Raw genomic sequence first — 15,279 nt, 5'->3', positions numbered from 1 at the left:
TAATATGATTTGGTGTAATAAAGTACGTAATAGGATTTGTTATAGTAATATAGTATAACGTGATATGATATAACGTATTATATTATAATGTAATATAGTATAATGTGTTACAATAGGACGTAATATAATATGTCGTAATACAATGTCACATAATACATTCTAACGAAAATAAGAATATAATAATTTCGGAAATTATCTTTATATTTACTGTCGCAATTCGCGATATTAATTGTAGTATTACTTTAGACATTTAATTAGTATTTTATCTTCTTGGATTGTCTTATTTGGTTTATGCTGATTTTAGAACTTCTATTGAGTGAGCAACGTTATATCCCTTACTAACAATATTACTACTTCTTGTCCTTTCCGGATTATGTTTATCTAATATATTTACTAATCCTTCTATCTATAATATTGCAGAAAGAATATCTATCTATCCAGTTTAGAATTTGGAAGGTATCTTAAATGGCATGGAAGAAATGTTTACTCAAGATAGTGGATTAAATAATGATATTTCAATCGAATGATTTGTCCAGTGAATAATTATTCGATGTTCATTATAAATTATTCCAGTCGTGTTATTTCAATAATTTTTCATTCTTTCACGTGTACATGAACAATGACCCATAAATGACTTGATAATTATTTGAGTAATGACACATATAACGTGCGAACGAATAATTCTTTCAATTTAAAATGTTACTAATTTTGCGCGGAAAATCTATTTAGTCGCATACAATTACGTAAATATGCGTATATTAATGGCTAATTAATACTCGATCACACATCACACAAGTTACAACAAAATGAAATATTGAATAAAGCAAATGAAAATGAGGAAATTCAAGCGATCACATATTGATTATTTACAATTTAATTGTAACGTTTAATTTTTCAGTCAATTTTCTAGTAAAATAAGCACTATACCGATGTAATTATAACGTTCAACGCAACATTTGGTATAATGTCATTTTTCGACGTGATAATACAAGGAATTGAAAATTCAAGTACATTAAATGTTTCAAATTTAGTATTAAGAGGACAGGTGAATATTCTAGATTTTCTTAAAGAGGTAGTGTGCAAATAATTAATTATACGCTCGTGGCATGCAGTCAACTCGACTTTTCGAGTCGAAAGCTAAAATTTAGCGATTGATGTTGTGACTACAATTTTCAAAGCAAATATAATGAGAATGAAGAGGAATATGATGAAAATGGCCAGAACGTTATGGAACTCCGCGTATTTTTAAAATTATATTATTCTTGTCTCTCGGAATTAAATTTAATAATCACGAGGTTTGCGTTCATTTTAATATTCTTTAATTAGTACCAATATCGTGTTTTATTTCTTTATATATCCATATAATGTTACTACACGTATAATAAAGATATATTACTCTTACGATCATTAGTATGAATCAATTACAATCCGTCCAATAAACCAAACCCACAGATGGATTAAATAAGCTGAGCTCAATAATAGGGTTCCAAAGAATTTATAACTGCGAAGGAAGTTCGTTCAAAATCAAATTTTCTCGCGTTCAAAAATGCACGCTTCGGAACTAAAATCCGCTCGGCACGCGCTATTCTTTCTCCAACTCGATATTTGCTGCGAAGAATCAGGCGTATTTTGTCACTTTTAATCGCGGTATAGTTATCCACGGGATGCCAGTGAAATTTAATAAAACTACACGTTCGCGTGGAATAGAATAAAAAAAAAGAAAAGGAAACGCGCGGAAAGAGAAAAAAGATACAATAAACCTGAAACTGAAAAGGAAAAAGGAAAATAAATAAGCTCGCGTAGTAAGTAAAACTGTGTGTTTTTACGTTTCGTAGATTCTTCGCCCGTAGACAGCGAAGATCCAGTTCAAATATTTCCCCTGTAAGCTGGGAATATTCATAACTGTACTTGTTTGTACGTGCTCGTCCGTAACTATAGTTTATGTTGTATACACTTGGGATTTGTATAAGCATCATTTCCGCTTCGTTCAGCGCAAAAGATATAAATATTTCGTACGAACGATTAGCATTGATCCCGAGCCGAAGGAATACTTGTTGCGTTTCGTTTCATTAGCATTTCAAAGATTCGATAATGATAATTACGTGGAACCGTGGAATTATTTCTTTGTTTACCCATTTTTAGTATTTTGCAACTCGTAACGGCCGCGTGACCGATCAATCTGAAATCGATTTTTTAAACGCATTATCTATATCGTTAAATTCATTTGAACTGATTAAACTGCGAAACTCCGTTGAAGATATTTTCTCAAAATTATTTGTTTATGTGCCTCGTAATTGCGCTATCATAGCAGTTTCAGAAGTCATTCTATCGTACGTTCAATTTGCATTTCTTTGATACACCGTTCAGATTATTCGAACATACTACTTACATACTGGAAAAAATGATTACATATTTTTTTAATGAAAAATGTGCGCATTTATACATAAAACATTTACGTGAAAGAAGATAAACATCGTATGATCCTATTCATTTACGTTTGTAATGCAGTCCTTTCTTTTCAATGAATATAATTGTGGAGATTTATCACGTTTATCATGTTCTTCGTGTGAAATATCGCGAAATCCTTAGAAATATCCGACTCCCATTAATAATAATAATAGTTAAAACTACATTTTTAACATTGAAATTCAAAAGATTCTTTTTATCCCTCCTTGACGAAATAAATATACCACTAACTTCCATTACAACGTTCCTTCAGAAGTTCACAATTTCGTTATTGAAGAATGAAATAAAAATAAAGAAGAACTTTGCAATAGAAAAAGAAGACTATTCAAATTCTGTTTGGAATAAAGAAGACTATTCAAATTCTGTTTGGAATAAAGAAGATTATTCAAATCCTGTCATTTATATGTAAAGTAGACTAGTTTCTTTAACGATCCAGTAAGACAGTAAGAAAGGTAGAAAAAGAAAAAAAGCAGAGTAGGATCGATATTATTTCTCACCTGAAGATGGTACATGTTCGCGATTTCTTCGAATCTCGCATAATTCTCGCTCAATTTGGGAAGGCGGATATGAACAGAGGCCCTGATGGTTGTCCCCAGGTTGGTCGGGCAAAATGTGAGGAAGCCGAACCGACGATGCCGCGAGAATCGTATTTCCTTCCCGACTTCGGTAACCGCTTTAACAAGCCTCGAATACACGGACGACAGATTGCCACCCTTTTCCATCGATATCAGACGCATGTGATCCTCCTCGTTGCACCAAACGAGAAAAGTTTTTGCCTCGTTAAAAAATATTCCTCTGCCTGGAAATAGGATAGCAAGTGGGTAACGAGAAAAGAAGGGTAGCGTTTTGTTTCTTCTTCGTTTAAAGTTTAAAGTTTCAGAAAAGAGACTCGGCCGCTTTAGTTAGCAGATCGCGGATCTTTCTTTGTGAGATTCGATATATATCGTAGGATTTAGAATTTCGTGATGATATCTTCTTTAATATTAATCCTTTCGCTGTGAATTAAAATTATAGCATGCTGCGATAACATCGTCGTAAAATTTGAAAGAAAGTGGTTTCGTTTGAGTTCCGTGTACGGTTAAAAATTTTGAGTATCGTTACCGTCCAGTGAAACATAAAAAAAAGGGAAGTTCCAAGTCTGAAAATTGAAATTACAATATGCTGCAATAACGGTGTCGTAAAATTTGGGAAAAAGTGGTTTTATGTGAGTTTTGTGTATGACTAAAAATTTTAAGACTTATTACCGCCCACTGAAACGTAAAAACGGTGTTCCAACTTTGTAAATTAAAATTACGATATACTGCGATAACAGCGTCGAAAAAAGAAATTTTTTTCTTCTGTGTGAACTTCGTGTGTGATTACAAATTTTGAGAATGATTACTGCACAATTAAACGTAAAGAAGGGGTTCCAACTCTTTAAATTAAAATTATGATATGCTGCAATAATAGTGAAAATTTGAGGAAACGTAGTTTTATGTGAATTTTGATTATGGCTAATGGTTATTTATGTATTGCTTTATGTGTACACCTCGTGCGATAAATTTTATAATATAGTAGACTGTACCGGTTGACAGTGTTTCGTATTGAATTTCTATTCATCCGATTGAAGCACTGGAACGTAAAAACCGAGCTAAACATTCGATACGGAAGAAAATTTCCTTTTCGCCGCGCAATTTCTCGGTTTCCTTACGTTGTTCTTTGTAAACAGGGCCGCATGTGCGTCGCAACCAGAATGGAATATTAATAATTCAATCCCGCGTTGTCTAAGGCAAATGGAAACGCAGCATGGTATGTCGTAACTAAACCACATTCGATTATCTTTAAATCGGCACTGGATTTACCCTTTGAGTAGGTATCGTGGAAGAGAGATATACATAAAAACAGCGAAAAGATCGTAGATACGAATAAGTACGGATATTCATCGAATAGTTTTATAAACGCCTGTGCTAACCATTTGGTTTCCAAAATATATTTTTCCCTATCCAGCATATTTTCAGAAATACTTTTAGAAATACTTTCAAGAATACGCGAAAGTCGTACAATTAATTAATAAATATTGAAAAAATAAATAAATACGTAGGATATTTGATTTTCTGGATTATATTTAATTTCGATAATTACGGAAAAATAGTTTTCTTTTTTTTGTTTGGTTAGCGTCTATGATTGAGTCAATGCCCATTGCGTAGAGTATAATAATATCAAACTACAATATTATTAGCTCCCTTTCTAAATAACATAACACGTATAAAATTATGGTTCACGTGATGTTGACAGGAATTGAAAAAACATTTTGAGTTGCTTATAACGTAACAACGCTAGCATCTCTAAGAGGAAAGTTCGAAGTTGTATTCGTATACAAATTTAACTTATGACATTTTTCGTATAAATTAATTGATGTATGTTGTCATTGGCAGCGATAGAAGAGCATCGAATTTTATAAAAATAGAACTGACCTTTGCTTTTATGTGCAACAAATCGCACTTCGAGAAGGTCGGCTTCTTTTCTTAGTCGTTTAACCTGTCACAACCTTAAGACAATGATACGATATAACAGATATAGAACTATTATCAACTTCAAAAAGTGATTCAACTATGATCGAGAGGCTGTGAAGGAAAGTAATATAAGTGACGAACTTCGTAATATTTACACCTGCAATTCCTCGACCAGCCCCTCCGCAAAGTTAAATCTTAGTAGAAAAATCTGTATAAACTGTGTATTGTGTAATACACCTGTGTAATATATCTGCGTACTATCGAATATTCTTGTCTCTGGCTTTTGATTTTTCGTACAATGAATTACTATAAAGTACATGTAGTTCTAAAAGTAAATTATGATTTCGTTTAAACAAGAAAACGATTAATTTTATTTCAAGTAATTTCGTTTCATTTAGAAATGATCATCATCTTAAAATCTCAAAGACATTGCTTATACAATATTGTCCGTGCAAAAACCAAATTTTGCTTGAAACAGTTCTTCTAATACCCAATATATAACGACCATAATTCGAAAGACAAGCACATCGTAAGATTATAATGGAGCCCCTCATGCATGCTTCCTTACCTTACAATTTGAATTATAGAGGAAATAATTCTTCGAATGACAAGTACATGTATAACAAACGTAACTCGGAAGACAATCACATCAAAAGTTCATAATGAATCACCCTGTATACGCTGTCATATCTTACGATTGAGATCATAGAGCAAATCATTCGAAATATGTGTATATTTCTATATCGATTCAAGGCGTCTATTTATTAGTTTCACGTCAAACTTGGACTAAAAATATTCTTGGTACGTAGTAATATCAATGTATGGAAACAAAATGGACGCGATCGTAATACGATTCTTCGAGAAACGTGAGCTGAAAGGGAGAAAAATAATTTGATCGAACGGCAACGAGCGTTCGTAAATAACAAGCAACGGTGGTCAGTCACAAAGGCAATCTGTTATCTAGTGCGGTTCAAAGGAACAAAAGCGACAATTATCTGCACGAGGACAATCGAAAGACGGAAATGAAATGTTCGGTTATATTCGTTTGGAACATCTGAACATACCGCAGCCTCTGTGATGATAATTTTGCACGCGCATCAAACGAACGATCGTGTTATTTGGAGAATAAACAATATGTTAACGAATTAAATATAAAATAAAATGATATCATTATCTATCGACAATAAGAAGTTTTGTTCATTCGAAGAATATACAGTGCTGTGGAAAATTCCTTTGCAATATTCTTTTTCGAGTGTTACTTATCTATGGTTTCACCTGGTTCATATATTTATTGAAAATGCTGAAATATATTTATAATGTTACCTTAAATATTATAGAATATGTATATGTATGTGAGATTATTTGAAAGAAACAAGAAGAAAAAATTTTTAAAATACCTTTAAGATACTGAATACGGAATAACAAAACCTACTTTATTAAAAAATTATTCGGCTACATCACCGAAGAAACTTCTTTATACGAGCACGATAATAAAAGAAATCGTATAGAGCAGTGGTTTTTAGCCTGCGGTGGTCCTCGGATCTCCGTGCGACTACGAAATCCTCGTACATATATGTCCTTAATGTATTATTCGAAAAAAATATATCTAGTATGTGTATTTATCTATTTATAATGCTTCTCTTCTTTCCAAAAAGATTGATGATGAGTAGTTTAAATTATTAGTTAAGTCTGGGGGGGGCGACAACAAAAAATTATTTAAAGAAGCTGGAGTATCAATTATTTTGAATCACATAATCAATATTTCTCGAAATAACGAGATATTGCAACTTTAGAATTAAATTCAATATTTCTTAAAAAATCGTATTTACAGTTCTTACACATCTTAAGAAACGTTTCCGATCACCAAGTCCCTACCAAGTCAAGTGGTGTTTTTGTAACCATTCGAAGATTTGCCGCCTAAAATTATTTCTTCTCAAGATATAGCGTTTACTCGGAAGAAACACACTTAGAGACTCTATCGTATTGTAGAAAACACCTCAGTGTTAAATACTGAAGGACAAAGTTAAAGACTTTCTACCACAATACGCGCTCGCGTTGACAGTTTATGATAATATAATCAGCAATTGTGTTGACGAAGACCGTGCTAAAATGCAATAAGTTACATTGACGAGGTATTCACGATAAGAGGAGGAAACCTCTTTGATTAGCTTTGAAAACTCCCTTCGAATGGCGGCTGATTCTCTCTTGTACATGGCCTAGTCTCTTTAATATACCTTAACCCTTTTGAGCCGTTTAATCTCAGCAGCAAAGAGATTTCCCAAGGCCATCATGATGAAAATCGCTAATGCAAGTTCATTTAATCACGGAACCCTTCGTCGGCTTTCTGGCAAGCTACGGGGACCCACAAGAATGCCAATACCTTCGGTTTGTATTTCGATTCAGACCGACGATAATCTTTAACTCTGTGAAGAATTAGGATGGTCGAAGTTCCCAGAAAGTTGTACACTTCGTACCGATTCAACTGAGTTTTGAATTTCCATAGAACTCTTGGAACTTGAAATCACATCTGCTAATAGCAACAAAGACAATGTTCGTAGGAAACGTTGAGCTTTTAAGATTTTTAATTAAACTCTGAATCATAGAAATGAGATTTTTCGTCTCAAGGGGATGAGTTGATTTTTAATTTAATTTATAGAAATATAGAAAGATATTCGAAGTTTTGATGCTTCTGACTGCGCACTGCAGGTTCTACCATTAGATATTCGAAAAGCGTTAGTTTTTCGTTGTCGCGCTGTTAATTCTACCAATTATAAATCTTCTGCATTTCACTTTACTGGGGAATGAATTGTTCATCATGATAGAAGTGTAAGATCTTGGACACTGCGGAGTTGGCGAATTCAGCATTCCCATTCTGTGAACTCGATATTTAGGCCTCTGGACTCGAAAGTCTCGCTGGTACTACAACTCGTAATATATACAATGATAGTTATGCGTATTATTCCACGTATCAATACAATATTATTGAAAAATTACAAGCTATGAATACTATATATAGTTTCCTAAAATATTAGGGACAAGCTTTAGGGGTATGTAGTATTCATTAAAACAAGCAAACAATGTCTTCATAAACACGAGTCGGAAAACCATTCATTTCGGAGTTACGAGATGTCTTTGTTAGTGATACATTACCTCTGCCGCATATTTTGAATATACCCCTGTTCATTTCAGCACACACTTCCACGTTGTTTTTTCATAGAAACATGCACATGCTCAAAAATCACTGGCATTTCACTTATTTCTTGATAGCAGCTTATTTCTCTTCTTTCTATATACTATAATTTTTTAATGTTCTCGCAGATAGAGGTCCAAGTGATTTAAGTTGGACAAACGAGACTACCTTCTGGAAAACGTTGCGTTTAAGTATTGTCTTAAAGACTCAAAGTGAAAAACATCTTATAGGTCCGAAACGAACAGTTACTTGGTCCCACGTTTGTTAGGACTTGAGACCTTATTGCTTCTTTCGGTAAGTAGTATAATAGTACTAGATGCTTCTAAATTTTATGGCCAATATTATTACGTTTTATATGTAGGAAACGCTATATATAAAACATAGTGAGATACTCGCTATCAAAACGGAGAGGAAACTCTCGGCCAATTTGACCGCTCGGAAACCACTGTTCTGTGAAATACCAACAAATTAGAGATCGAATAAAAGTAACAGGTGCAAAATCTACTTCGAGGCTTCTATGAAAATATACTAATTTCCATCGTGAATGTACCACAAATTAGTTCGTCAAAAATATACGGATTACATATTTAGAAAACTTTCGTTTCTGCATTTCGAGGCAACAGTTCTCGCTCTATTCTGAATAACTCGAGCCTTTTATCATTCTCTGCAGACCACGTAACTTAATCAAAACCGAATACTTTTCCGAACTAACTACAAATAGACCGAAAAATATAAATAACGATCTTTATCGTAACGTGTTTTTATATCAAATCCAGTAAATAACAATCCCGCCGTTTAACGATATTTTCGTTTTAAATCAGATTCCGCCCTTTTACAATTTATCCCGTGAAACGGCCCGTTTTTACGGTCCTCAGGATGATTGATTGAAAATCCACTGGAAGCATTGAACTGTTTTTATACGGGCAAGAGAGAATCGCGATGAAAATCAACAAACAGCTGGACCGGTCATGACACTTGTCAAGCCGCCATTTCGCTAACCCATCTACCAACGGGTTCCCTCTAATCCCAGAAACTTTCGGTTTAATCTTCGTTTAAACTTGAACCGCCCAATTTCGAACATTCGGCTTACCGTGGATTAATGTTTTCAAACGAGCTGAAGGAACTTGCGGCATTGTAATTGAATGTTTTACTCGAACTGCGATGATCCTCAAGCCGGCGAACAAGACGAATCGAAATTTTCCCACGGAAAATCAATTAACCGATTATTGCCTCGAATACGATTATAATCTCAGAATGGAATAATTGTCCTGTATCGTTGACAACGTTTTCTAGTCTGATTCAGTACAAAGAATACTAATACTTTGTTATAATGGTATTGATGCTAATGTTATAATACGCTGTATATTATATTAATGTATTTATGTACTGTAATTCAATATTAATGTTAAACTTAGTATTAGTATTACGATATTAATTACTTATTATGCCGAAGTGAATGTTAAAAATTTAAAAAATATAAATTCAAATAAAAATGAGAAATATATTTTTCTTTTATTTTTGGCACTTACATCGTTCATTTATTTGTTAAATTACTTGAACGCTATGAACTTTTAATGTTTACTATTTTCATACATTTAGCAAGAATAAATGGTAAATTGAAGTTTCATAGGGAGAACAAATGGTAAAATGTGCATAGTGAATATCATAATTTAATATATATTCCTGATTAGTCATCGGATTGGTCAAATTTATTTATTCGTACGCTATACTTTCATTTTCCTCGAACATTGTCTAGTTTGCGCTTACCTAGAATTAAGCAGAGAAAAATTTTTAGAACAACGAATGGAGGGTTAATGTATAAGGAGAATGGAGATGCTTAGAAGTAATTTCAAGTTTAAAGCTAACTGGGAGCACAGATTAAGAGAATTGCTTCGCGAACGATTTCAGGTTATTTTGAATTCACTCACCTCAATTCCTATTAAACAACTTACATTGTATTAGCCTAGTTCATATGAAACAGCTCGTTTCCCCGGCGTTTGATTGCTTAATATCGCCCATTACATTTTCTCTTATTGTCAATTATTACCGTCATTATTACCCACATTGAAAAAGAAATTTGCTATAATACACGCGTATTGAATGCAAACAAGATTTTTATTATCGTTATTGCTTTTCACAAATCATCAAAATATTCGTCTAATATCCTTCTTTATTATAAACACGGGAAATGTGTTGCAAATATTGTCGATAACATAAATTTAACATTTCATGATGATTATGGAAAAATTGAAATAGCGTGGAAATTATTTTGATTAAATACCTTTATATTTCAAAGAAATCGCCCGATTAAAGTTTTATTCGAGGAAATGATATTTTACGAATATACCTTACTATTTAGTACACTTTCTATATTATGTACTATTTATCGCAGTACATCGAGCCTCCTACTATTTGATACACCATGAAACGACATACCAAATACACGAGAACGATATTTTGACTATTGCTAAGAGTTAAAAACATTCTGTACAGCAGTTTAAGAATCTCTATTTCCAAAGCTATTTGAATGTCCTTTGAAACAGTTTACAAATTTTTCCAAAGTAACTGTCCGTCTTTCGATTGAAATGTCTTCTATATCTTCGATAAATGAGATCACTGTCGAAAGCACGAAATATCAAGTAATGTAATCCATCGTAAGCCGCCTTCGTTTAAGTTCCTCCTCGAAATGAAAAAGGAATAAAAAAATTGTCCAATTACCAAGGTTTCCACGTGACTTAAGAATGATCAGAAAAGTGTTAGATTGAAAATTGATTAGCTTTTTGTAGAAGTATCGTGGAGTAGACAAAGAAGCATAATAAGCCCAAACAAATATCCTCACAAAGCACCTTTGCTCCAGCTTACGATCTAATTACCGACACTCTGAAGGGCGCATCTGGCGCGGATCGTGCTTAAATAAAATTAAAAGTTGCGACTCCATCAGGCTCATTAATCTGCGTCCTGGAGCCGAAGCATCGTCGAATCACTTTTCGAGGATACTATTCCCACAACAAGATTCGACGAAGGCAGTGACGGAAGATAAATTTCAGACAGGTTTAAAAGCTATGGCGATCGATCTGCTAAAGTTTGAGGAAAGTTAGCGCAGAGGTATAAAAGGGGAACGATCATTACTCACCGCTTGGCCAGAACCTATTGGCGTTGGCTGCCTCTAAAAATCGATCACCCTCCTTGAACAGGAAGTGATCGTCTATCAGTTGTTGTTGCGTCTCTTTGTCCATCGCGGCCAGACTGTAATAAGTCCCTTTCAGTTCGCCATCTAACGAGCGTAAGGCTTGCTGTACCTGAAGATGAAAGAAAGAACGAACTGAGAGAAACGAAAGTATAACGGAAGAGATACGCTGCGTAAATAGATTGGAAAAGGCGATCGCAGTAGTTTTTTCGTGGCGATTTATATAGTCAAGTTGTCTCTAGTCGACAACAAAGCGGGTAAAACGCGATTATAAAAAGCAATTATACGCTTTAATGAAACGAGGGGATTTTTCGTGCCAGCAGAAATCAATTAGCTACGTGCACATTGTGCGGCTTGATTTAACTTTTCTAACGCGTTAACCAACCGTATAACCGTAAAGACATAGACCTTGTTCTTCCGTTTCTCTATCTCTCTGTGTTTTTTTACCCTTTCTTCCGGGTTATTTTCCTTCTTTCTTCCCACCAGTCCTCTCCTCTTTTTCTCTTTTTTCCTTTTTTTCTTTTCTTTTTAATGGATTTTTTCGTTGGCGCGTTGACGAATTGAACGAAGGCTAGCTGAAGGGTTTACTTCGCTCCCTTTTTGTTCGCGTTTGGTAAGCAGAATTGGAAGAAAAATGAGTTTAAATAGGGGTCTTGCTTATAGATGTTTATGGTGTACAAATGTGGAATTCAGTTTTACGCGAAAACGAATAAAAGTGTTGCAAATTTCATTACTTTTTTTATCGACATTAAGTTATGAATGTAACGCTGGAATAAAATTACAGTAGCAAAAATTAAAAACAGAATTCATCTTCTGTCTGTTTTATTCCCCCATATGTAAAAATTCTAGAAAATTTTAATATCCAAAATCTTAATATCCAATTAATAAAACCACGATCTAAACTGCTTTCCTCTTTACATCGTTTACCATGGAAAAATGGTGTCCGTATTACAAACACTAAAACTAATCATGCAATTTACCCATATTCTCGCTTCATGCGAAATAATATATGAAATAACCGTTTGAACACTTCAGGTTGTTCGCCTGCATTGTATCAGGAAGTATATTATTTGTCTGCTGTGTAGCTCGCATAAAACTGAACAGGAATCTACATTCCTTCGTTTCCCGTACTTTTTTTTTTTTTTTTTTTTTTTGAAACGTTGGAAATTCTACGGCATTCTCTTTGGCACAATGAATATGCACAATATTCGTACAATTTTCATTCTATTACTAAATTCGAGTACGATATTAATATCGTTTTTTAACAAAATGCTATTAACAGTACTACCCTTTGTTGATTTTCTATATTTTTTAAATCCCGTGTATGAGCTACATGTTACGACTTAACTCCGGTCTTTCTTTCGATTTCCAAAAACTGAAAAACATTGTGCGCATTAGTCGTCTACACTTTATCTCCTGTTCCATGAATTTACGCTTTCTAAAAAACTCGAAATTGCTTTTTACCACTACCATGCAAAACGAAAATCCAAAGGCTTAATGATTTTCCTTTCAGCGACTGTTCCACAATTATAAACCAAGTTCATATTACAAATCTCTGTTCGAATTACAAAATGTAGGTAATTTAATAGGCTTGGTTTATGGGTAGTTTTACGATGCGGGAATACATAGAATATACCGTGTAAAGTTATACAAAATATCCAAAGTACAGTTTCGTGATATTTAATAAGTGAAACGAATGTCTATTTAGATCCTATTTTTATACTTATGTTCACGAAAATGTAAAATTGCAGAAACATTCGCAATTACAAACAAGAATATATAGAATATACGTACCACGAAAAATTATATAAAATGTCCAAAGTATTTGTTATAATATAACAAAGTGTCTCAGCTAAATGAGACCACCTAAATATCTGCCTTATTTACGATTGTTTGAAAAAAGTTCTCCGGACAAAGTTAAACTATTTCAAAAGGTACATGGAATTCCATGATACATGGAAAAAATTTTTCTCGAGTTTATCTTTTTTAGGAGATTTCCTCGGTATTTTTTTAAATAGAACCCTATGTATCTTTTTACGCTGGTAGATGTGATTTTTTATTCTCTATACAAAAGTATTAAAGTACTTATGTTGGAAAATGCGGTTTAAAACATATTTCGATTTTAATTTCATCAAATGTAGTGTACGAAAGACAAGGAAAACATAAATACTGGAGTATTACTTTACGTTTTTTCTTGTTTTTCGCACATTAAGTGTTACAGAATCAAGGTTAACATATCTTATAAACTTCTCAGACGCAAGTACCTTAATACTTTTTGTATTAAGTAAGTACCTTAATACTGTTATTGGTGGATACAAAAATATAGAGTTCCACTTAGAAATATACCGATAACATTGAGATCGCGTGAAAAAATGACCTCGAGAAAAAGTTCTTTCCTGAAATAGTTTAACTTTATCCTGAGAAATTTTCTCATTCACAAAACACAAATAAGATAGATATTTAGATGATCTCATTTAGCTGATCACCTTGTCCTGTAACAAGTAAAACGAATCTCTATTCAATATATTCCCTATACTGATAACTATTAAACATTATAGCTCCACATAATTTCTACTTAAATCTTTATTTAAATTGAAGTTTGATTACGCTCGTAAAAATATGAAATATAATAAACATCCGCGGTCTGCTAATTATAACAAACCTTTTGATTTGGTGTACCTTTGCCTCCAAATCCAAGTAGTGGGATTTGGTCATAGTAGGATTCAACGGATACCCATTGACCGACCTGGCGCAACGGATTCTCGTCGAAATCACGAATTGTCTCTCAGGATCGAGATCTCCTAGTTGCTCCGGTTCTCCCCAATCCAAATCCGGATGGACGTCGCTCGATGTGAAATTAATATGATACTCCTCGATGACTGGGTCGAACAAAGCAGCGAACACGTCATAAGCGTTCTGATCAGGCGCGTAAACACCAACGCCAGAGTCTGGATTCTTTAAACCCGATTGGATCACGTCCATCAAAGTGGAGCCGGTATTCGTTACGCGTGTCTTAAGCGTATCGAACACCTGCTGCGTTAAATGTTTCTTCAATAGCGACCTGCTATCGATTTGAGCAAACTCCGCATACGCTTGTTCGAGGACCTTCAAACGCTCGTCGTTCGGGTTCATGAAACCCGGCATCGTCTTCTTCTCGCAGGCACACAACCGTTTGTCGCACATCTTGCTTTAGGGTAGCTACTCTTGGCCCGGGTTGGAGAAGGAAAGTGACGAAGGATTTGGTTCTGAAAATGGTTTTAGGGAATAGGGATAAGGGGCTAGGATTATAGCGTCGGAGCGTAGTTGTAAGTATAATTCGAGTTTTATTGTTGTTGGAAGTTCTAACATGGTAATTTAATAGCAACAGCTTTGCGAAACGGATGATGAAATTTTTGGGATATTTTGTCACCCGGTGCGAGAAGAGATGTTTTATATAAGGAAAGTTGGCAAGTAGTATTTCCGTATGATTCAACTCTTTGACGTTCGTACGACAGAAGGAAAAACAAGGAAATTGTATTGTAATTAGTAAGATAATGGATATTTAAAAACAAAATAGGAGTGGAATATAGAACGAGAAAGAAAAGAGTTTTATTATCTGATTCCTTTTTAATACATGGTATATATAATGTGACTGTTTTTTTAAATAAAGAGGATAGAGAGAGTTTACGTTTTTAATCACACCAAAATCAGTAAAAGATTATGCATAGCAGGAAAAAGTTGGAAATCCTACAATCTGAATATTCATTACGGATAACATTGCGAGATCTACGTGTGTGTACTAAATCTAGATATTTACAAGATTCATCAATGAGAGCGAAAAGATCTGCAAGATTTCTACGAGATCTCCCTATAAGATTTATAGGATCTAGAAAATATCCAAAATCTAATGAGGATTTACAAAATCTACAACATCCGTAATATCTAATGGAAATGTACGGTAAATT

The 15,279-nt window shown here is 33.9% G+C and overlaps 1 protein-coding gene across 1 annotated transcript; it reads right to left on the bottom strand.

Annotated features, from left to right (window-relative positions):
- Window positions 1–289: 289 nt before the first annotated feature.
- On the bottom strand, window positions 290–14,574 carry LOC139985919 (arginine kinase). The gene is made up of 4 exons (XM_072000819.1): window positions 14,015–14,574; window positions 11,282–11,447; window positions 2,964–3,265; window positions 290–406 (listed from the first exon to the last, which is right to left on the bottom strand). Exons 1-4 carry the CDS (start codon window positions 14,516–14,518, stop codon window positions 290–292), a joined length of 1,089 nt encoding a protein of 362 aa, XP_071856920.1. The 5' UTR covers window positions 14,519–14,574.
- Window positions 14,575–15,279: the final 705 nt, after the last annotated feature.

The sequence above is a fragment of the Bombus fervidus genome, chromosome 1 (assembly GCF_041682495.2).
Source record: "Bombus fervidus isolate BK054 chromosome 1, iyBomFerv1, whole genome shotgun sequence".
Lineage (NCBI taxonomy): Eukaryota > Metazoa > Arthropoda > Insecta > Hymenoptera > Apidae > Bombus > Bombus fervidus.
The sequence above is the reverse complement of the archived record's forward strand: the minus strand, read 5'-3'. Positions and strand labels throughout refer to the sequence as shown.